Raw genomic sequence first — 22,290 nt, 5'->3', positions numbered from 1 at the left:
TATGGGAAAGAAAGAACGATGATTGGGCGGGACAAAGTCACTTCAATGGGGTCAATAGACAGTTAGTATCACCACCTTGAGAATCATCAAATGAAAAACATCTTGTCGATTGAGCCACTCTAAGAATGTTCACCTGTTTTATGTACATAAACAGAGTGAGAATAGTATGGAAATATTGACTGCTAAGAGAGGCATTGCTGCTTGTATACGCTCAAGGGGACATTACATCCTGCTATGACCCCAAGGCTTAACAAATAAATAAAATGAAACATATTTAAACCATAAAAAAAATATATATATTTAGGAATGCATCATTATCCAAAGGCGATTTTTGTTAATTTCATTTGTCAAAATCTTTCCATGAACTCATTTATAATTGATTTAAAAGAAGATAATATTTACCATGAAAAGGCAGCAACTTACTATGGTGAGTGCCTTGCAGTACGTAAGAAGATGTGGACGGTTTGGAAGAGAAAGAATGATGATTGGTCCAGACACGGTCACTTTAATGTGGACTCCCTCTATATCTGTATTAAAAGTATTTAAATTCATATGTTAAGACACCCACTCATCTTATAATCATACTGCGCCCTCTGTTTTTGAAAGAACGTACAACTTCATCTAAATTGCACACTGATATTATGTAATGAAGACGTACACATACAAGACATAATTGTGTTGTTAAAATTCTAGTTACTGGTATGTGTAAAGCTGTCAGTCTGAAAATTTCTTTTGCCAGCATGTTGTCATTAGGAAAACATCTCATTTGAGCTCTGCTCACCAGTTCACCATTTTTCCTGGAGCTACCATAATCTGATAGGAGCACTGACCACTGATAAAGGGATTACCAGTAGGGTCCATGGGGAGAGAGACAGCGGCCAATCATAGCCTAGTTACTGATAAAGGGATTACCAGCTGGTATCTGATATCCAGTCCAGATTCATAGTCTTCTCATCGCAGACCCTACACCTATATTTATAATAGGCCTGGATTCAGTGTGTCTAAAGTCTCACTTCATATTTTTTTTTTAGCAAGTACTAGCTATTTAAGTTTCTTTTACGTATTGAAGAGAACATTGATGTGCTTGGAAATGGAAAAATGCAGAAGGAAAATATAAAGGGAGGATAAAATAGGGAAAGACGGGTGATAATAAGGAAAGATGGAAATGGAGGGAAAGAAGGAAGAGAAAATAAAGAATAGCATAAGGAAAGATGGAAAAGGAAGATAAAAAGTTTAAAAAGAAATACATAAGGAAAGATGGAAACAGAAGATAAAGAAGGTTAGAAAAAAAAAGAAATACATGAGAAAAGATAGAGAGAATAAAACAAGGTGAAAATAGAGGAATACATAAGGAAAGATGAAAAAGATAAAATTAGGAGAAAATAAAGAATAACATAAGGAAAGATGGAAAAGGAAGATAAAAGAAGGTTTAAAAAGAAATACACAGGGAAAGATGGAAACAGAAGATAATGAAGGTAAGACATAAAGAAATACATGAGAAAAGATAGAGAGAATAAAACAAGGTGAAAATAGAGGAATAGGAATAAGGAAAGATGAAAATTAGAAAGACGGAGAAAATAAAGAAGGGCATAAGGAAAGATGGCTAAAGAAGATAAAATTAGGAGAAAATAAAGAAATATATAATGAAAATTAGAAAAGAGATGTTGAAAGAAGGAGAAAAATAAAGATTAATATCAGCCGAAAGGTATATAGAACAAAGGTGATAATAGTGAAAAACATGAGGAAACATGGAAAGGAAACATGGAAAGGAAACATTGAGAAGATAAAGAAGTTAATTGGACAAATAAACTTTAAAAAAAAACACCAACCAACAAGCGTTAACTGGACCAAACTTTGATTGGTCATGTTGCTGCATAATAACCTAAAAAGGGCGACTTGAAATAATCGCACTGTCACAAGTATTTTAGTTTTTCTGCATAAATATAATCATTACCTTAAAACATAAAGGTTAGATGGCTTATGTATTGAACCAAATCATTAATAGGCAAGCTTGCCCAGTACCTCTTTGATCAAACGACACGGCGAATTTTTAAGAACACTAAAAGAAAATACACTGAAAAACGGCCGCTCAGAGTGCCGGGCGCATTCACGATACTGCATGTGGCAAGCTGTTCCGAATTGGGTGGTGGAGTAACGCCTTTAACAGAGGCTATATTTGTCGACCTTACCCGACTTTCAAATGGAGAATCTCACTTTTCGGTGAACGGGGACCGAAATACCCCACTTGCGTGTCTGGTATTACAGACCGCTTTCTTTCCCGATATCTTCGCGTACACCAAGCTTCGTGAGAATGAGCAATCTCAGAATCTGGATGAATGTTGTCCTTGTAGTGTGAGAGGTATGAGGTTCATGAGTAATTATTGTTATAAACTACGACATATAGTATGGATGATAATGTTTGTCAAGTTTATTGCGGACTATGTCATCCTCATGAAAGTATTAGATCAAGTAAAAAGGCTTCAATTAAAATAGTTAAACATGACCAGAAATCATTTCGATGTTAAGATATTTTTGACAATTTTAGACAATATCATATTTAATTGTGTCCATGTACTATATCGAACTAGACAATTATGATGAAACTTGAAAGGAACATAATTATCACCAGGAAGTTCCTGATATAACTATGCTTATAAAGTGAAGCAAGGAAGATGAAACTGGCATCTCCCATGTATACCGGTAGCTATGAGAATGGACATAATCCGAACCTATATGAGACTGCGAATAAGACTAGAACATCATGGAGGAGTTCCAAGCAGTACTTATCAAGGTTGGGCTGGCGATGTCCTGGCAAAGTTTGTTTATACTGCAGATTGCTCTGTGGTGAGCTTACCACCAAAATGCACCCCACTTTCGGGTCCAAAGTGGGGTGAAGTTTAAATGGACTGTTTTCGTCATGGATCTATGCGCTATGATATTAAAAATCCTTCAAAATTAAGATATTTAGTACTGTGGAATGCATACATCACTTTTCTAATACACAAGCTGTACTCCCATGTGCAACTATTGTATGCACAATGTATGCATATCACATTCGATAAACTTGGTCTATTTCTTACAGATTTCCGTTGATAAGCTTTGTGCTTTGTGGATAACTCTTCTCTATATTCTGGTGATCTGGGTACTGATCTAATCTCTTTTATATCTTCATTTTTCCATTTTCCTTTTCATGATGCATGAACCCTTTTCTCATTCATGTGGCTTTTACCTCAATGTTTCTTTCATAACTTAAATTGCATGCATGCATTCCTTTTGTATCAATGTTAATACATTACATTCTGTTTAAAATGCAATATTTTTATTATACATGAAACGTCACAACAATGCCATCATCGTTTGATATGTAACATGTTTCACAATTTATGTGCCATCTAATGTGATTTTCCATTCTATTTCTCTTTTCATTTTCTGGCATTCTTTGTACCTATTGATATATCTTTTCTTCCCCCCCCCCCCCCCCCCCATTATGTCTTGGTACTGTTATATGTTTGTCTGTAATTTATTGATGAGTTTCAATCCTCATCTTTCTTTTCCGTATTTACACGTTTATCAATGTTACATGACCTGTGTGGTTCATTGTATGACCTTCTTTATGTTATATGTCATAATCTGAATGTTTACATCAACCATTGTTTATTAATTTCCTCTGTATTCATATTCTTGTCCTTGCATTCCCATCAACTTTTTATTCTTATTCTAAACTCTTCTTACCGTTTGTCTTGAATTACATTATGCTATCACTCTACCTGTGCAAATTGTTAATACCAAACACCCTTGAAATACCATGCTGCCAAACCCCATTGAAATACCATGCTGCTAAACCGATCCGTACAAAAATTGCCATTTCCCATACGACCCCTTGCCCCCATGCATGACACGACCCTTGAACTAATATCAGATTTTCGTACGGTGATTCCATTTCCGTTGCTTCCACTGTGGATGACAGCGGTGGCTCGCAGAAAGGCGTCTACGACCTCTCCATGGTCAACGAGAACTTCTCGCCGGACGAGACCGGGCTGTCGTCCGACTCTGCATACGATCTGGGCGGGGCACGGGGAGGAGGTCAGAGGGGAGACTCCCTGGAGGTGTCGCCAAGGTCAGATGCGTCCGACCTCGGTGAAGAGAAGAAGAAGAAAAGGAGAAGATGGAAAGGCCTGTCTGATGTCATCTATAAAAAGTGAGTCTCAAAATGGCAACAAATGATCTTTTAAATTTTGTCTTTTTGTTTACTTTGTAAATCACAAAGTATAATAATAATATTCCGCTTTTATATAGCTTTTAATACATCTAATATGTCTCTAAGCGCTTTTCAGATATAATATTACACCAGTCAATGGATTCAATGCTTGCATGCCCGCACACATTGTGTGCACGATCTCCACTCCCTGAGGCATATTCCAGCCAGGCGTTCCTTGAAGTTCAAAAACTGTTTGACCAACAATGACGGTCGCTACCGGATACCCATATAACACCTGGGTGGAGAGTAGCAAGTGCAGGTTAATATTTTGCCAAAGGATATTAGTGCCGTGTCAGGATTCGAACCCTCGAACTTCGCATCTCCACTCGGCTACAATTACATGTACTCTCCCCATCTTGTAGTCAACGCTGATATCATATTGACTTTCACTGACTACTTGTGTGCATAAATACCCAATTGAATCATTGAATTGATATTTGAGAACTGGTTCTTTTCTTTCTTTGTCTGTCGCCCTCTATCAGCCCTGATAATCCTGGCGTAGTGCTGGTCAGTCAGGCGATGATTGGAGATGCATACCCTCCTCCAGTACCAGTCAACAAAGATGAAGTCCTTTCAGAAGGTAGGATATATTCTCTTTCTGTTTCTTTTCCCTTCATCTTTATTTATTTCTGTCTTCTCTTTCCCCTGTCAATTAATGAAAAGTGTGTGCTGAGTGTGCTCTCACTCTCTCTCTCATTTTCTCTTCTTTTCTCTATTTTCATCTGTTCTCTTCTCCCCCCCCCCCCTTCCCCCTCTCTCTCTCTCTCTCTTTGTCTCTCTATCTTTCAGTCTGTCTCTCCCTTTATCTCTCCTCTTTTTGGTTAGATGAAGGAGAACCTGGCGAGTCCAGACTTAAGAATGAAGTCACAAAATTAATTTTCAACCTGATACTAAAGAGACTTAAATTTAGTCAGCTTTTTGTGGCAAGGGACTTTAGCAAACTTTAGACTTTAGACAAACTTCATTAAATGTTGTTTTTCAATTAATATGTGGCATGACAACTTTAAAGAGTCTATAATGTAGACCTATCAAAAAATGATTACATTTTCTTGTACACAAATGTTTCTGGTTGTATAGTAGCTAAAATGAACTCAAACTCAATAGTTAAGGAGGCTCAAGCTTGGGTTTATAGTCGTTCATAAAGTAGGCAACTTGGCGAACACTGAGCCAACAGGTATTACGCTCCTGTACGGATGTACGCATAAAGGGACACTAGTACGCACAGGAGCGTTATACCGGTTGGCTCGGTGTGCTGCCCTCTATACCGTGTGAGTCAAAAAAAAGTTTACACCTAGAAAATTGCTAATTAGTTTAAAAATCATCTATGAACAGTAAATTGTAATACATCATATGAAAGAGTGTTTTATCCCAAATCATTTGGTATCATTTTTGTGTGGTATGTGTTCATGCTTAGATGAACAAGAGGCATTGTTTGCGAGAGTGCATGAGCAAATTTCTAGGTGTAACCTTTTTTGGACTCACACTGTATACCCACGCATTTGCAACTTTAATGCATCACTCTAGAATTGAATTCCAACATTACATCTGAAAATCTTCTTTATTGTTTGCAGATGAGGGGGAACACAGCGAACCAAGACCCTTGAGTCTCGCAGTGGACCCTCCTCCACTCAGTCCAGACTCTACATTTGATATGTCAGGAGGAGCTGAGGAAAACATTTATGTTGAGGTCGGAGAAGCCCCCGCCGAGGTTGCTAACAACTCAAATCCCCATAGCAACGGAGACGACTCTAGGGGCATGTCTCCCCAGTTCCCGGTCTTCCCAAATGCAGACGACAGCATCAAGCTCTCAGACGACCTGCACGTCGATCGCAAACTGATGAGGAGGATGGAGAGGAAAGCGGAGAGAGAACAGGAGAAGAAGGCTAGAAAGAAGGAGAGGGAAGAGGAGAGGGCGAGACAGAGAGAGATGGAGAGAGAGGAGATGGAAAGGGAAAGGATGTTTGGAGGGAGGAAGATGTCTGGTGGACTTGGAAAGATTTTTAAGAAGAAGAAATCAGATGAAATCCCTTACCCTGAGACGAACTTTGGTGTAGCGACGGAGCGACAGGTCGAAAATGCTGGAATGTTTTAGACATATGACAGTAATGTTTTAATAGTTTGTTGATCTAAAATATAATGCTTTTTCCTCACAATGTTACCTCCCTGTTTTCAATACCAATTTAGGAAGGATTGTGAACTTCACCTTTTACAAGCGTTTACTACAGTGGGTTCTACATTATTCACATGAGACAAGATCACAATGCTTATTCTGTCTAATTTTTCATTAGCCACCTGGTTCACAAAGTCGTAATTGTTTATGTGGGCTAACAGGAATAATAGATGATCAATTGCATTTGGAGAACAATTACTCATTCAGTCGCTGTTTAGTATTTTCCTACTTCTTTTCAACATAACAGTATAGCTGAAAAATAAAGTAAACACTCATACTCTGTGTCACTCATTAGTGCATGTATCATTGTATAGAGTTTCTTGTGACATGGTGTAAGGATCTCAACTTTATTTCGAGCAGTACTGCATTATAATAAATTGCCAAATTTAGGATTAAATATTTTTGCTTTAAAGGGAATGTTTCATGGCAAATACTGGTTAATGCCATCTACGTCTTCTTTTGGACAACTGCACATAAACAAATGGACTTGATTAACTGGGTCAGCGTGCGCAGTAGCGTTCGCACAACAGACCCAAGTTCTCCTCACGCTCCGGTTTCGCGTATGTTGCACGCACGTGAAAGCTGCGGTCGCGTCGTCCGTAGTCATTATACCTGATTGGCCCCAGGTAGAGCCACGAGAAAGACACAGTCTTTTCATGACACACTCCCTTTAATATTACCAAAGAATTTGTTTGATATTTGAGTGTAGGGAATTCCCTGTTACCTATTGGTGCTTGACTCATTCAATATGACATGTTACTTATTAGTATATTACTCAACTCTCAAAATTTTAAGAGCAGTATGAAGAACGTTAATGTTGTGCGACTGTGTAGGATATAGATGAAGATCATGCTTAGTCGAATTGTCACTGTACCAACTGCATGTTCATAGTGTAAATTTGTATGCATTTGTACATTACATATCATCTCAAATTATCACAGTATTATATATGGCTATCTGTGATACTGATACACCTTGGGGAAGTTTCACAAAGATCCTAACTTGAACTTATCTCTAAGTTAGACTTAACCATTATGGAAAGCCGTCAGCATCTATGATATATTTTGTAAAAGTTTTTTTGAAAGGCATAAAATATTGATTCAAATCATTCATATTTTCTATTATCACAGAGATTTCATGTTCCTGATGTGGAATTTATAAAAAAAGTCAAAAATACTTGGAAGTTTCGCTTTTGAATATATCTTAAGTAAAGGCTACAAATGGCTCTACATAACTTTTAAAGGTTGAGAACCTTGCACTGTTGCAGTACACACTAATACTTATATGCTAGATGATCAACCTTTTCTGATCGATTCTACACCGTTTCTCTCACAATTCAATCGCATGACCAGAACTCAACTATATATCTTTGTCCAACTTACGAGTTAAGTTCGACCTAAAATCTTTGTGAAAGACCCCCCTTTGTGTTTTTTTAATATTGTTCTAGATTATGATTTATTTCTTTGGTAATTTCACATCCTGACATCATGTAGTGAGATGTTTGCTGTTTGTGTACTTCGCACTATGCTATGCTGGACTTTTTTAGGGGCCCAAATTATGTAGATTTATTGTGCCCCACCAATGATGACCCCTCTTCCTTCCCTAGCTGCAAAATGTTTTATGTTCTATCTATATTTGCTAGAAAAAGAAATGCATTGAGAAAGAGAGAGAAATGAGAGAGAGAGAGAGAGAGAGAAAAGAGAGAGAGAGAGTGAAAAAAAAGTCTCGAATCACTTTGAAATCACCTTGAATTCCCTACATGTACATGTATAGTACTTACTTTTCATAAGTACCATATATATTTTGTAAGTACTATCTCAAATTGTCTTTTTACCACAATAGTACTTATCATTTAAATCTTGCATTTTTTATTCGCAGTGTGATTGAATTGAATATATATATTTGCATGCAGATGTTATGCCTTTATTTCCATGTATATCATTTTGTGGCTGATAACATACACCTTGATAAGTATATTTACACTTAAAAAACATATATTGTAACTGTGTGTATCTTTGTATCTATTTATATACTACACCAACATTTTATGGGAAAATGCCATTCCAAATTCTGTCTGTTTTTATTATAGTTATTCAGGTTTAATTCGAAGAGTTTGTGTTTCTGATACCAGGGCCCTGTAAAAAAAATTTGAGTTACGAAAAAACACAAAAAACATCAAATTTACAAGAGGTATAAATAATTTAGTAGTTAACTGTAGTCTACTTTTTACTTACAGTTATTAGCTGCTTCTTATTCCTACCTTTACCAAGTTTTGTAAATTTTTAAGTACATCAAATTGATTTGTCTCTTTTTAATGTTTCTTGAAAATATGACACATTAAAGCTTACATCTAAAAAATATTCAACAAAGGCCCTAATTCAACCAGACCACTTTTCATTCTTGAGTTACGAAAAAACACAAAAAACATCAAATTTACCAGAGGTATAAATAATTTAGTAGTTAACTGTAGTCTACTTTTTACTTACAGTTATTAGCTGCTTCTTATTCCTTCCTTTACCAAGTTTTGTAAATTTTTAAGTACATCAAATTGATTTGTCTCTTTTTAATGTTTCTTGAAAATATGACACATTAAAGCTTACATCTAAAAAATATTCAACAAAGGCCCTAATTCAACCAGACCACTTTTCATTCTTGATTTACGAAAAAACACAAAAAACATCAAATTTACCAGAGGTATAAATAATTTAGTAGTTAACTGTATTCTACCTTTTACTTACAGCTATTCGCCAATCAAAACATGTCTTTGTATAAATAATGGCAGAAATCATTGGATGAAGTAATGAGACTATATTTCACATCTAATTGCATAGTCTATGCATAGAGTAGCTGTATATGTAAGTGCTAATACAGTCAAACCTGTCTACAAAGACCACATGTCTTGTCTCCCTCGAGGATCGCTTGTCATTGAAACCTGTAGTAAAGGAACCTGTATAGAAAGACCACCTACCTATGAAGACTGCTTTCTTCATCTCCCATGTGTGGTCCTTATACACAGATATCACTATATATATTTTTGTGATTATATACTTTTCAAATCCATCTAAGAGGAGTAAGAGAGTGTGTAAATGGGTTTTTACAGACGTGTATCAATCAGATATGATTATTTACGTCTTGGGCCGGTCTGGGGACTCTTCACCTTCCGAAAGACATGACTCAGTTTTGAACCTGCGTCCTTGGCTGAATCAGTGTGTACTGTTAACCATATATGTTAACCATATACAGTTTTATATTGAATGTAATACCCTTCTGGCTCTCTCATCAGACGTGTTTGTTTTACTGTAGCGTTTGTTTGTGTGCTTATATCTTTCTATACATATAGTGTGATGGATTCCTGAATTATAGATTCTGTTTTAATTCACTATTGTCTTTTTTGTTTGCTGATGCTGTTTCTGAATTTAAAGAAATATAATTAACATTATTTTTAAAATCCTGGGGGGAAGAAAAGAGTGCCAGAAATGATAGAAATAGTAAACATGTATTTATATGAATTTCATGTTTTAAAATAAGTTTTATACATTTTCTCTGCTTACATGTGTTGCCTAAAAAGTATGTGTATAAGCCTTGATTACTAGCAAAATATGAACATCTCCGTTGGCGTTTTTTTTTAAATTTTATGCATTTTATGTGTTCTTTGTTTCATACATGAATGATGTATTTTGCGTATATATTACATATTTAATTTCATTCCAGATATGTCTTTTTTTTATTGGTTTACTGCTGCATCTAAACAAAAAACATAATGCAAAAGAAACATAAATATATTCATTTATATATGTATCAGGGGTAAATAAAATTAATGTAGATACTATGCAACAATGAATAAACATTTTGTAATGTATAAGCATTTGCATGTCTTTGTCAACTTTTGTGCTTGATGTAGTCTCAACTAGTCCTAGAATTCCGATATATTTGTTTTGGAAATTGATCATGGAGAAAATGATGATGGCAATTATTAGCCATGAAAACGTTTCATGTTAGGCTGCGGTGCTGATGATGATTATGACGGTGATGATGACATAGAAGAATAGGGATGAGATATCAGATTGTGCGTACATTTATTTGCCCCTATTCCTTATAGAACCCAGTCGGTGTCTCGCTTTATTTTGAGGCGGTCCCTAAACTGATTTTTCTTTTTTGTACTAATGGAATTCAAACAGGTGCCCCGTACACAGACTTCTTTTATATTATAAATTAATTTGACTTATCAGAGGGATGGAGTGTAGTGATTCTGTTTGGGGAAAAGGATTCAATCGGCCTGTAAATCTGGGGCGGTGATCCCAGGGGGACATTTGTTTAGGGGGGATCGTCCCACCCCCCGGAAAATTTGAAAAAGTACCCCCCAAAATGTATAGCAAGAACTGACTAAAGATTGCAACTTACTTTTAGGCTCTGGAAGGCACAAGAGTGCAGCTTTTAGACAAATAAAAATGCAAAAATCTTCTCGCTCGGTAATTCCCTCGCATAATATCCTTTAAATGTACAAATAAATATTGTAGACAAGTGAAGTGTGAAAAAAGTATAAAAAGTATATTGCTTGTTTTTATACTGTAGTTTTGCTAAGGAATGTAATCTTTTAATACAACAAAACTTCAAAATCCTGTGAGGGGTAGTCACTTTCGTCACCTTTACCCCTCTCGTTCACTATGCTCCCTCGCACTGGCGTACTGATCTGGGGGGGGGGGGGGGGGGAGGGGCTTGGAAATAAAATTCAAACGTGGTTTATTACTTATTCGATACTAGTTATTTATAAATGTTGCTGAAATGGAATGTTTTTTCCCTGAGCTTCCTTAGGCTTTGCCCCCTGGGCCCCACCAGGAAGCCTAGGGCGGGTCCCTGGTTGCTCATCTGACCGCAATTAAATGCCTTAAACCCCTGAGCTTCCAGGGACTCCGCTCCCTGAGCCCCACCAGGGCATTAAGGCACGGGCCCTGAGCTTCTGGCCCCTGGACCCCACTCCAATTAGTGACTTGCTGGGGGCTCCACCTCCTGGACTCCATCAGGGGCCCTATGGTGGGCCCCTGGATGTTTATCTGACCGTAATTAAATGCCTAAAACCCCTGAGCTTCTTGGGGCTACGCCCCTGGACCGCGCCAATTTACGCTCCACTTGCTTCTCTCGCTTTGCTCTACCTGATGGTAAATAGTTAAGCCCCTCCCCCCCCCCCCACTTTGAAATGTAACATGTGCGAGTGGTGGTGATGCAGATTTTTTTTCTGCCCCCCCCCCAAAAAAAAAAACGTTTTTGCTCATTACGTCACTGCTCCCTCGTCCCTCACATTTCGCCCCCCACCCCCACCCCCGGTCATGAAAAGAAATCGCCGCCCTGGGGCATGTTTACCAACATATTCAAGTTTTAAGCATAATATTACAGCTTCCTTAAACAAAGTTTGTTCTTGACAACCTGACAGATAGCGCTCTTTCATTTACTTTTTAGGGATGTACTGTGGGGATATGATTGGGGCGTGGGGCGGACAGGGTAACAAATACATGTAACTCTAAAAAACACTGTCGCCCTTACTCAATTTTACAAACTTGATTTTTATTATTCGGAGGGAGGGGGTTGCCATACCCTGCAAATTTTGGAGATGTGCGGTCCATTATTCTTTGATTTTGTTTTGGTAGTCTCATGAATTAACCTTCGGAAAAGTGTCAAAACACTGCAAGAGTCCTCAACTCAAAGAAAGAAAGAAATAAATGGGTGCAAAAGTATCCGTCAATGTCGGCAGAGATCTATGGTTGTCGGTCAGGCTCTTGTGGCAGATTTTGAGGTTCAAATAAAAAGGCATAAGAGAGAATGCCCATGTAATGATTCGAAAATGTATGATATAGCATAATGATCACTTGTTTTTAACATACGTTTGTTGGGACCAGCCACTAAATTAGCCAACTTAATTTCCCCCTCGCTGTATACCTTTTAAACCATTCCTCTTTTAAGCCTTTTCTCTGTGCCTCTCTAGCTATCTCACTCTCCATTTTCTTTCCCATGCATGTCGGTCTATTCTCATCTGCATTTCCACTTATTCCCATTTCTTGCTTTCACTCCTATTGTTTTAAATCGGAATCGGTATCATCCTGTCTCGTTCTCTCAACGTCTTACTCGTTCTTCTCACCAGCACGTCAACATCAACATGGTAAATAAAGACACAAGACACGGTTTCAGTCACTGTTTATGCTATTGCTTCTCGTGGTTTTATCTTTTTTTTTGTTACAGTGACTGTTCAATTTTCTGCTCTTGCTTCTCGTGGTTTTTTTCTTTTTAGTCAGTTACAAAAATGACAAAAATAACACATTTACAATGCATATAACATCAGATAATACCCATGATTGAACAGGTTGAGATGAAGGATCGGTTTTGTCACACTGCTACCATTCCCATCTGATTGCATGTCTCAGGCGCGGATCCAGGATTTCTTAGGGGAGGGGGCCTAACTTTTTTTTTTTTTTTTTTGCTCCCGAAAATTTGAAAATCGCGCCGGCCGAAAAGTCGCTCAGTGGGGGGGGGGGGGGGGGGGGGGGGGGTGAGCATTTTTTTTTTTTTTTGATCCTCAAAAAAATTCAATTTGCACCCCCCCCCCCCCCCCCCCCCCCCCCCCCCCCCCCCCCCTGGATCCGCCACTGGCATGTCTATAAGCCATGGTGTGATTGTATCCCCCAACAAAAGATGACGCAGGAACGCCCGATCTAAGTCACGGTCAGCCTCTACCATTCATCGGTTAAAATGCACAAATTCGGCTTGTTGAGGAGAAAGAGGAGTGTGTATGAGTGTGTGTTGGTGCTATGTCAGGAACAAAGCACCACCACACACTCACACTGTACTGCCGTCTCTCTCTCCAACAAACCGAACAAGTAACTGACCAATGAAAGAAGCTGAAAGTTTCCCAAACCGAGCGCCTCCCATGTATCCTACGTCATCAATTGCTAGGAGATAAATCACGCCATGACTGCTCTACACACACGCAATCAAACGGGAGTGGTACCAATGTCACGAAATAATAATGATAATAATAACCCTAACAATAATAATAACCCTAACAACAATAATAATAACCCTAACAACAATAATAATAACCCTAACAATAATGAAACTAATAATAATATCAATATAACATTAAATATATGTGACCTAAGTAAATTATAATAACATAAGTTAATACATAAAGAGAATGCATAACACATTATAAATCATAATACTATGTGAATATATACAATAAATGAATATAATAATGGTATCAAGTATAACGATAACAAAATTCAGCAATAAAACAAACACAATAAACAAAATAAAGCTATGAGAGACAATAGACACTATCAATGACTTTATACTCTATGTTAGAGTTCTTCTCATCTCAACCCAACAGACCCCTCTTACCAAATCATGGAGTTCGATGTCACTAGCACAGGCATCTTCAGGAAAGAGGAAGTAAACAGCTCTGCGTTTGGTCACAACCAGACCCATCAACAAAGATTGATCTAGTTGTGATCAAACGCAGAGTTTGTTCCTCTACCATTCTGAAGGAGAAGTCTGTCCCAGGGATATCGGAGAACATGACTAGATCTTAAAGCTGTTTGGTTGAAATGAGAATGTAACCCAACATAGTTAATTTCAATAATAATATCAATAGTAAAACACTAATTGATAACAGTTTCATCCCACTCAGTTAAAGGTAATGCACAGTGTCAGTATCACCCACTAATTTGACGGGCAAATAAAATTACACCCCTCTCTTCCTCCCCTCCTGGCTAGGCCGAGGAGTCAGCTAAGAGAGCGACTATCATCGAGGCTTGTTGAATACCTCACCACCTAGCACAATCTTAAAGCCCCACTGTAATACTTGTAGCTACTTGCTCCCTCTATATAGGAAAAATGCCTAATCGGTGACCATTGGTCTCCCATGATTCTCTTTTTCTTATGTTAATTGAGAGCTGAGTTGATTTGATAGCCACCTGTCAGTGACCACCCTGATGGTCTAATCTCTCCTAGCCAAACTAGTAGATGGCCTTTAAAGGAAATGCGGTGGATCAAACTCTACATGACATGAATACCTACAATGTCTAGAAATGAACATGCAGCTTCCATTGCAGTAGCACAGTCCATACTTTATAGCATGTCGTATAGATTGTGTGCCAGCAGGGTTTCAATGAGGCACCACTTAGCTATTATACATATGAGATGGTGCATTTGCTTAGCTGAGCTCTCTAACTTTGAGCTCAAGCTGCTCACTTAAGATAAGATAATACGGAGATCACTTAAGAGTTCACCACTCGGCACTAAGTTTAATACCAATGACACTGTGCATTACCTTGAATCCCTATTAAAGTACGGTTAAACAGAAAATATACGGAGAAGGGGTTGCACCTTGTTTAATTCTAGGGAAGAAACTGCCACTACGTCACCCCGTGATAGTTATGTTGCTGCCAAGAGATACATATTTGAGACTTTAAAAGCAAATGAATACGATCGAGGAAATGTTTGGAGTCCGTAATCGGGTATCCTCCCCCGATGACTCTCCCTCATCCTATGTACCTCTAACCTTGCATTCACACTACCCCAGCCCACAATACATGATCCAACAACGGCCTGATTTGGAAAAATATGCAAAGGGTCCCAGTGCGCAATATCAAACAATGTCAAATCTTCCTCATCAAGGTTCCAACTGCTATTGAAAAGAGGGGAACATTGATGAGGAAGATTAGCATGAACAAGAATTAAGACCAAACCCTTTGCCTTTTCTCTCATAATCAGGTCGTGTGAGATCATGTAGTATGCGCTGGGCCTCATCAACACTCACACATCTTTCAGGTTAATAGTGTGCCACATCTCCCTCTTCTTCTTCTGTTCCTCTGGAGTTGTCTCAATGCCATTCGTGAGCCGATGACACAGAAGGTAATATGCATTTGAAGCTATCGACAGCTCTCCTGTATCCTGCTTGTCACCTAAAACTGATCAGACTCAAACAAAAGGTTAGGCAATGCATGGATGATGCAGATTTCAAGAACCAACATAGTCAAAGAGTCTTGTAAAAACTCATTTGCCCCCTTTTTGCCCAATATTTCGTTCCCTAAAGTATGTGACTCTAAACTATAAAAAAAGAAGATCTATACACAGTACCAACCCCCACCCAAGATCCCCTCCCTCCCCTCTTCTGTCCGTCTCAGTCCCCCACCCCGACCCCCCCCCCCCCCTCCTCCTCCTCTCCTCTCTCTCTCTCCCCCAGATTCCCTCCTTCCCCCATTTCCTCTCTCTCTCTCCCCCTCCCCACTCACCTTTCCCACGATCCCAACTCTCCTTCACCCCTCTCATTTCCCTAGTCACCCTCTCCCTGCACCTGAAAATTTCGCGAACTTTTCCACAACCACAAGGCAGAAAAAATTATTCGCACGTTTTTGTAACATTGTCTTTGAAGTTTTTTGGACACTTTTTTAAATCAAAGTTAACGAAAATCGGGCATAAGTTTTAATGCGACTCATTTGACCGCATTTCATCTACAATCAGATTGGTTTCGGCGACATTGATACACGACCCAAGAGCTTGACTTTCTCTATGTACTGTACAAAATTCTTCTACTTTTTCCATGCGTGTGGCTTAAAGGGAGCTGTTTTCAGCATATCTCAGGTTGTTTAGACTGTAGGATGTCATCGCAAGGAAAGAGGCCAAAATGATTTGGCTGTCGGTTCCTAGCTAGTCCCTCACTCAGCCGGCTCTATGTAGGATGCCATCACAAGGAAAGAGGCCCAAATGGTTTGGTTGTCATGAAGTCTGCTTCGCATCCACCCAGTGTCGAAACCTGATGTTTGGGTCATCACAGATCAGGTGACAAGCAGGATCCAGAAGAACAGTTGATGGCTCCAAACACAGATTCCCTTCTGTACCATCTTCACATGAAATGGCAGGAGACGCCCCTGCAGGTCGGGAACAAGAAGAGAAAGATGTTTAGCCTACTAACCTATGGGTGTATGAGAGCGATATGTAGTGTAAATAAGGGGGTGACAGCCAAGAGGGTTGAGCCAGGGGGGGGGGGGGGAACCAGCGAAGCTCCGATCAAAAAAAAAGTAAGGGGGGCATAGAAACTTGATGTTAAAAATAGTCATCGGGTTGGCTACTTTACCGTCACTGGTGCACAATAATATTGCGCCCCAAAGATAACCCTGCAAAGAAAACGAGCCTCCGTTATCAATACGTTTTCCAGTGGCGGATCCAGAGTAGTCTTGTCCTTCTGTATGGCCTATTGTTTTTAAGCCAACTGCCGGTGCTGTCTGACCAAGGGAAGCCTCATCATAAGCTTAAATCTCATGAGGGAGGGCTCTGCAATTATTAACATTCTAGCAATTGATAGGTACCCACTGAGTGGAGACTGGCAAATGTGGCTTGGTGTTTTGCAAAAGGACGTTTACTAGTGAATGGCTGAGATTCGAACCCTCGACTCTGAGTCAAGTGAACGAACCACTTTACCACGACACCTATGAATGTCATTTTGCGGACATGCAGGAGGAAATTGCCTCCTCGACATACTCACCCCGGGATCCGCCACTGTCGATCATTATGGTGACCATTAAAAATGATGCAAAGTCCCAAATATATCATATTTATTTTACCTATCAGTCAAAGGAGAGTTTCTTTTTTTAACGAATCTAAACTAATATTTATGAATTTGAAAGACAATGCTTTCCGTCTCCTGCAAAATAAGACACCTTTGCCAGGAGAACCCTTAGTCTTTCGAAGTCTTACAAAGTAGGTCTGGGTTGTTATATGCCCTGGCGAAAAGTTGTGCATATAATAACATCGGTTAGTAACCCACTGGCTTCTATAATTTCCCGACAGGTATGTAATAATAAACTTGACTAATGTAAGTCCAATGACTGATAGGTCTTTCTTATCTACATGCAACCTTCATTCAGCTTCAAATAAGCTATTGCAACGGGGTGACTTAATAACAATATATGCAGTTTTGTTTGTTTTGTTTTTTGCTTCCCAGATTCCCTTAAAGAGAAGGTTGAGTTCTGGGAAGAGGTGAAAACTTATTTGTGAGCGTAATAATTCTTATTATGCAAGTGTGGAAGATCATCAGATAAGACATGTTCCCTAAAAAGCATGGCTCTTCAAATGCCTTTATATTCTAAATATGTCAGTAACATCGTAAAACTCGGAGGGTAGGATTTTTACGCCACGTGTTCGTGTAGTCCCATATACATCTTTCTGTGTACAGTGTTTGTAACTTTACCAAGACTTGGCCAAATTTCTTATCATTTTGATGATTCTAGAACCTTACAATACGTACAAATTCTTGCTAGATGATCAACCTTTTTTGGTCGATTCCACACCGTTTCTTTCACAATGCAATCGCATAACCAGAACTCAACTTCATCTTTAATTCTAGATCGTTCGATCTTTTGGGCAACCCTCCGAAATCTAGTTCGCCGTACTTTCTGCGTGGTGCAAGTAAAAGGCATGAACTTATCCATGCCAATGAGGACCTTGCCAAACCATGTTTAGAGATGTTTGACCTTTAATCTTTAATAGAGATTGAGGATGAGGGGTAACTACTTGGTACCAAAGTGTGAAAACAAAACTATCTGTGTCATTCCCTGTAAACTCTCCCTAGACTTGGAATCAGGAGTTCCAGGAGTATTCTAACAAGGACTCGATCTTCCCCCTCTCTCTCGCCAGAAGGAGCCAACAAACGCCATGCACTATACAAGCCTTGTTCAGATGCAACGCGGTAAACATGGTAAACCGCGGCAGTTCTTTTATGACGACGTAATATGCAAAACTATTCACAGTTCTGTATCTTATTAGACAGAGCTAAGTGAATTCGCGTAGAACCATTGCTGCGCAACGCGAAGTTGAACTGCCGAATGTTGATGTTGCGTCCATTATTAATTGATGAAGAATTCTAGCATCTTGTATACAAAATATCAAAGGTTTTAAGAGAGAAAAAAAAGATGTCCTAAAAATTATTTATGATAATTTATGTTTATAAGTTTCGTAGTCCTATCAATTAGGTCCATTATCAATCGACGAAAAATTCTAGCATCTTGTATAAAAAATATCAAAGGTTTTAAGAGAGAAAAAAAGATGTCCTAAAAATTATTTATGATAATTTATGTTTATAAGTTTCGTAGTCCTATTAATTAGGTACTTTATAATTATTTGTTTTAATGAAAAAAGGGGGTATGTAACGCATGTAAAGAATATAAATCCAAATAAAAACAAAATTGGTCCATACAGAATGTTGATAATTCATGTCCAAACTTTCACGAACTATTTCTTTATGATCCTGAAATAAAATAATATTCAATTTGACTAGTTCAACAAATATAATCATAATGAAAATGAATACCCTATGATATTACCGAATGAAACAATCATAAAGCACAATCATATTCTCATTTTCACAAAATGAAATTTTGGAAATCCACTGAATTTAACAGCTTGAATCTTTGTCTGAATGAAATGCAAGTATTCATGAAGCCACAGCCTGTCCCCTACATTTCAACGTATTATGCGGCTGATGGGGGGGGGGGGGTATCCATTTTGTTTAATGGTTTAGTTTGGTTTTATTGAGGAGATGCGCTATCTTCTCAATTTTGATTACTCTCATTGATCTACCACACCTCCCCTGTCGGTGCATTAGACTTTTGTTCCTAATGGTGACGCTATAGTATTTGGGAAAGAGAAGGCTTGGACCCCTCCTACAATAACCAACAACCCTAGGCCCTATCTCACTGAGCGGCGAATGCTTGCAAACGTTGCGAATTTGGATTCGCCAACTTTTCTAACGAATGTTGGCGACTATAAGCGACTGCAAGCAAATGTTAGCAACAGTTTTTGCGAAGATTATCAACCATTTGCCAATCCTTTGCCACTATTTGTGAACGTTTGAGACATTTTTCTATTAAATTACTGGTACTCAATAGAACGATTGTATAAAGTAACCATACGGTAACGTGGTCGCTAGCATTGGCGAAACAAAGAGAACTGACGAAAACAAAGAGCGACACCGTCTATGGCCCGGTCCCACTGGCCGATGGACACAAAACGTATGCATAAAGGACACAGCGGACGAGCAAAATTTCGCGGGTGGGTCCATCCGTTTTCATCCGCTCCAGAAATGGACAAAATTTGCGAAAATTTGCGAAAACAGAACGGAAAATAACGGACGTGGGTATGTAGCGGGTATGTTAAACGGATGTTCATCGGAAGCCTAGCGGATGAAAGCGGATGGAAGTGGATGACAGCTTTGAATACTTTATATACGAGATGCATACGCTTACATCCTTTCTATTTCCGTGCTACTAACGATGTATAGACGTTCCATGTACCTTTTCTTTCCTCCCTCTTTCCGTTTTCAGCTGCAGCGGATGTGAGTTGCAAGGATGCCCAGAGGATGCAGAGAGGATACAGCGGACGTTTAACGGATGATAACGTACATAGAACGTTTGCTGCTCGTATTTGTCGCGGATTTACATCGTACACGGCGGAAGTTCATCCGTTCTAAAAGTTTTGTGCAGCTCAAAACTTTTTGCGCGGATGAAATCACAGTGGACGGATGCTCGATGGATAGAGCGTATGAAAAACGTATACAAGGAGTACACAACGGATGCATAGCGTTTTCCAACGGATGGCAAGATTTTTTTACGTTTTACATCCTCTCTGCATCAGGGCCTATCTCACTGAGCGGCGAATGCTTGCGAAAGTAGCGAATTTGGGGTTTCGCCAGAGTTTGTAAAATGTTGTAAAAGGTTGCAAGAAAGATCGCAAACAGTTTTCTTTGTTGTAAACAGTTTTTCTTGCCGCAAAGAAATTTTGAACATATTCAAAATTTCTTTGCGAATTTATTTTTCCGCAAACAGTTGCAGGCGTTTGCAAAACAGTCGTTAGCGTTTGCAAAACAGTCGTAAGCCTTTGCAAACGGTTGTTAAACGGTTTTGCTCTTTGTTTTCTTCAGTTCTCTGTGTTTCGCCAAAGCTAGCGACCACGTTACCATATGGTTCCTTTATAAAAATCGACCCATTGAGTACCAGTAGTTAGCAAAAGGTCTCAAACGTTCACAAATAGTGGCAAAGGATTGGCAAATAGTTGCTAATCTTCGCAAAAGTTGTCGCTAACATTTGTTTACAGTCGCTAATAGTCGCCAACTGCCTTTCGCAAACACTTTCGGAGACATTCGCTCAAATGTTGCTAATTGTCGCTAAACGTCACTTAATGTCGCTGATTTTCGCCAACATTCGTCAGAAAAGTTGGCGAATCCAAATTCGCAACGTTCGCAAGCATTCGCTGCTCAGTGAGATAGGCCCGCAATGGGACCGGGCCTTTACAACCGTTTGCAAAGATGTACGACTGTTTTGCAAACGCCTGCAACTGTTTGCGGAAAAATAAATTCGCAAAGAAATTTTATACATGCTTTGCGACAAAAAAAAACCCAAGAGGAATTATTGCATAACTTAAAGAAAGTTTTCAAAGTATGCAAATATGTTCTTAAAATTTATGTTGCAAAGATCCTTAAAGTTCCGATTTCGGAAATAAAAAGGGCTACAATTTCACCTGAACCTGTTCAAGACTGGAAGAAACTTTACACTATTCCTTTAAAGGTATTACAAAGTTTTGGTAAATTTTGAAAATTGGCAGGATAGTGATTCTTTACAATTTTGATATATCTGGATGCCCCTATGGATGTAATATAAGCACGACAAAATTTAGCCCCTAAAACACTTCTGCTTTCGAGAAAAAATGAATATACAAATTTACCGGTGCTCCCGGTAAATGTTGATAAATTTCAAATAGCGCCTACGACCATACGTTGGTAGCTGAAATTGTTTAATAGATTGTAGATGAAAATCTCAGAATATGTAGTTGTGTTATATATTCCAAACGGTAATAGCAAATCAATCGATTTTATTCAAAGAACATTGTTTTATAGCTGAATTAATATATTGACCTTGAGAGGGCGCTATACAACATGAACAGTTTATTATTTACAATTTCATCACTTTAGACTCGATTTCAACCGCGACAACATCACTGAATATTGTAGGATCGCATTTGCTTCCAATAATGTTCATTTGAACCAAATTCATGACCCCATACCAAAACTTTGTATTACCTTTTCTACAAAACTTCGTTATTTGCAGTTCAGAATTTTACATCGAATACTAGGTGTCAACAAATATCTTCACATTATGGGCAAAACTAATTCTAATTTATGTACATTTTGCTTATCTTCTATTGAAAGTATTTCACACTTGTTTTGGGAATGCCCTGTTCCGCATCAATTTATTCAAGACTTCCAAAGCTCTATTCTAAACAATTAAGTGCTTTTGAATAAAAATTGCTGTTTGTTTGGTTTTCCAGATGGTACGCAATCTATCTTTAATTTTGTGAATTTGTATGCAGAACACTATTCTCTGCGAAATACAAAAGGGATCACGGCTGTTTGCGACAATAAAAACTGTTTGCGAACTTTTTTGCAACCTTCTGCAACTTTTCACGTACCCTGGCGAAACTCCAAATTCGCTACGTTACGCAAGCATTCGCCGCTCAGTGAGATAGGGCCTTTATCGTTCACCTATGATCAGGCCAGCCATGCTTCACCTAGGTTATTAAATCTAGGACCATCACAGTGACTACATTGACTACGACTGAAACAAGGACCTGTGAAGCGTATATGCCTGTCGAATATCAGCACTGTAAACAATACACATACAAAGCAAGCCTCACAAATCTTTATTTCAATAGATCATACACTCACAAACATGACCATCAGCAGCGGGGACTTGACATCGTTCTCTGCTTGTTCTCTGGCTCTAGGGTTGTCTCAGCCATTCCATGCTCCAGTGGTACAGAG

General features: G+C 38.7%; 1 protein-coding gene across 1 annotated transcript in view; it reads left to right on the top strand.

The window, feature by feature from the left end:
• Positions 1-7,510, top strand: part of LOC591293 (roundabout homolog 3) — a 43,390-nt gene extending 35,880 nt beyond the window's left edge. Inside the window, exons 22-24 of the mRNA XM_030978292.1 lie at positions 3,920-4,198; positions 4,741-4,838; positions 5,830-7,510. Of these exons, the coding sequence (XP_030834152.1) occupies positions 3,920-4,198; positions 4,741-4,838; positions 5,830-6,350 (898 nt within the window). The 3' untranslated portion in view covers positions 6,351-7,510. The remainder of the gene's footprint in view (positions 1-3,919; positions 4,199-4,740; positions 4,839-5,829) is intronic.
• Positions 7,511-22,290: the final 14,780 nt, after the last annotated feature.

The sequence above is a fragment of the Strongylocentrotus purpuratus genome, unplaced genomic scaffold, assembly GCF_000002235.5.
Source record: "Strongylocentrotus purpuratus isolate Spur 01 unplaced genomic scaffold, Spur_5.0 spur5_scaffold_1, whole genome shotgun sequence".
In the NCBI taxonomy this organism is placed as follows: domain Eukaryota; kingdom Metazoa; phylum Echinodermata; class Echinoidea; order Camarodonta; family Strongylocentrotidae; genus Strongylocentrotus; species Strongylocentrotus purpuratus.
Note: the sequence above shows the minus strand (reverse complement) of the source record. Positions and strands in the feature narration are given on the sequence as shown.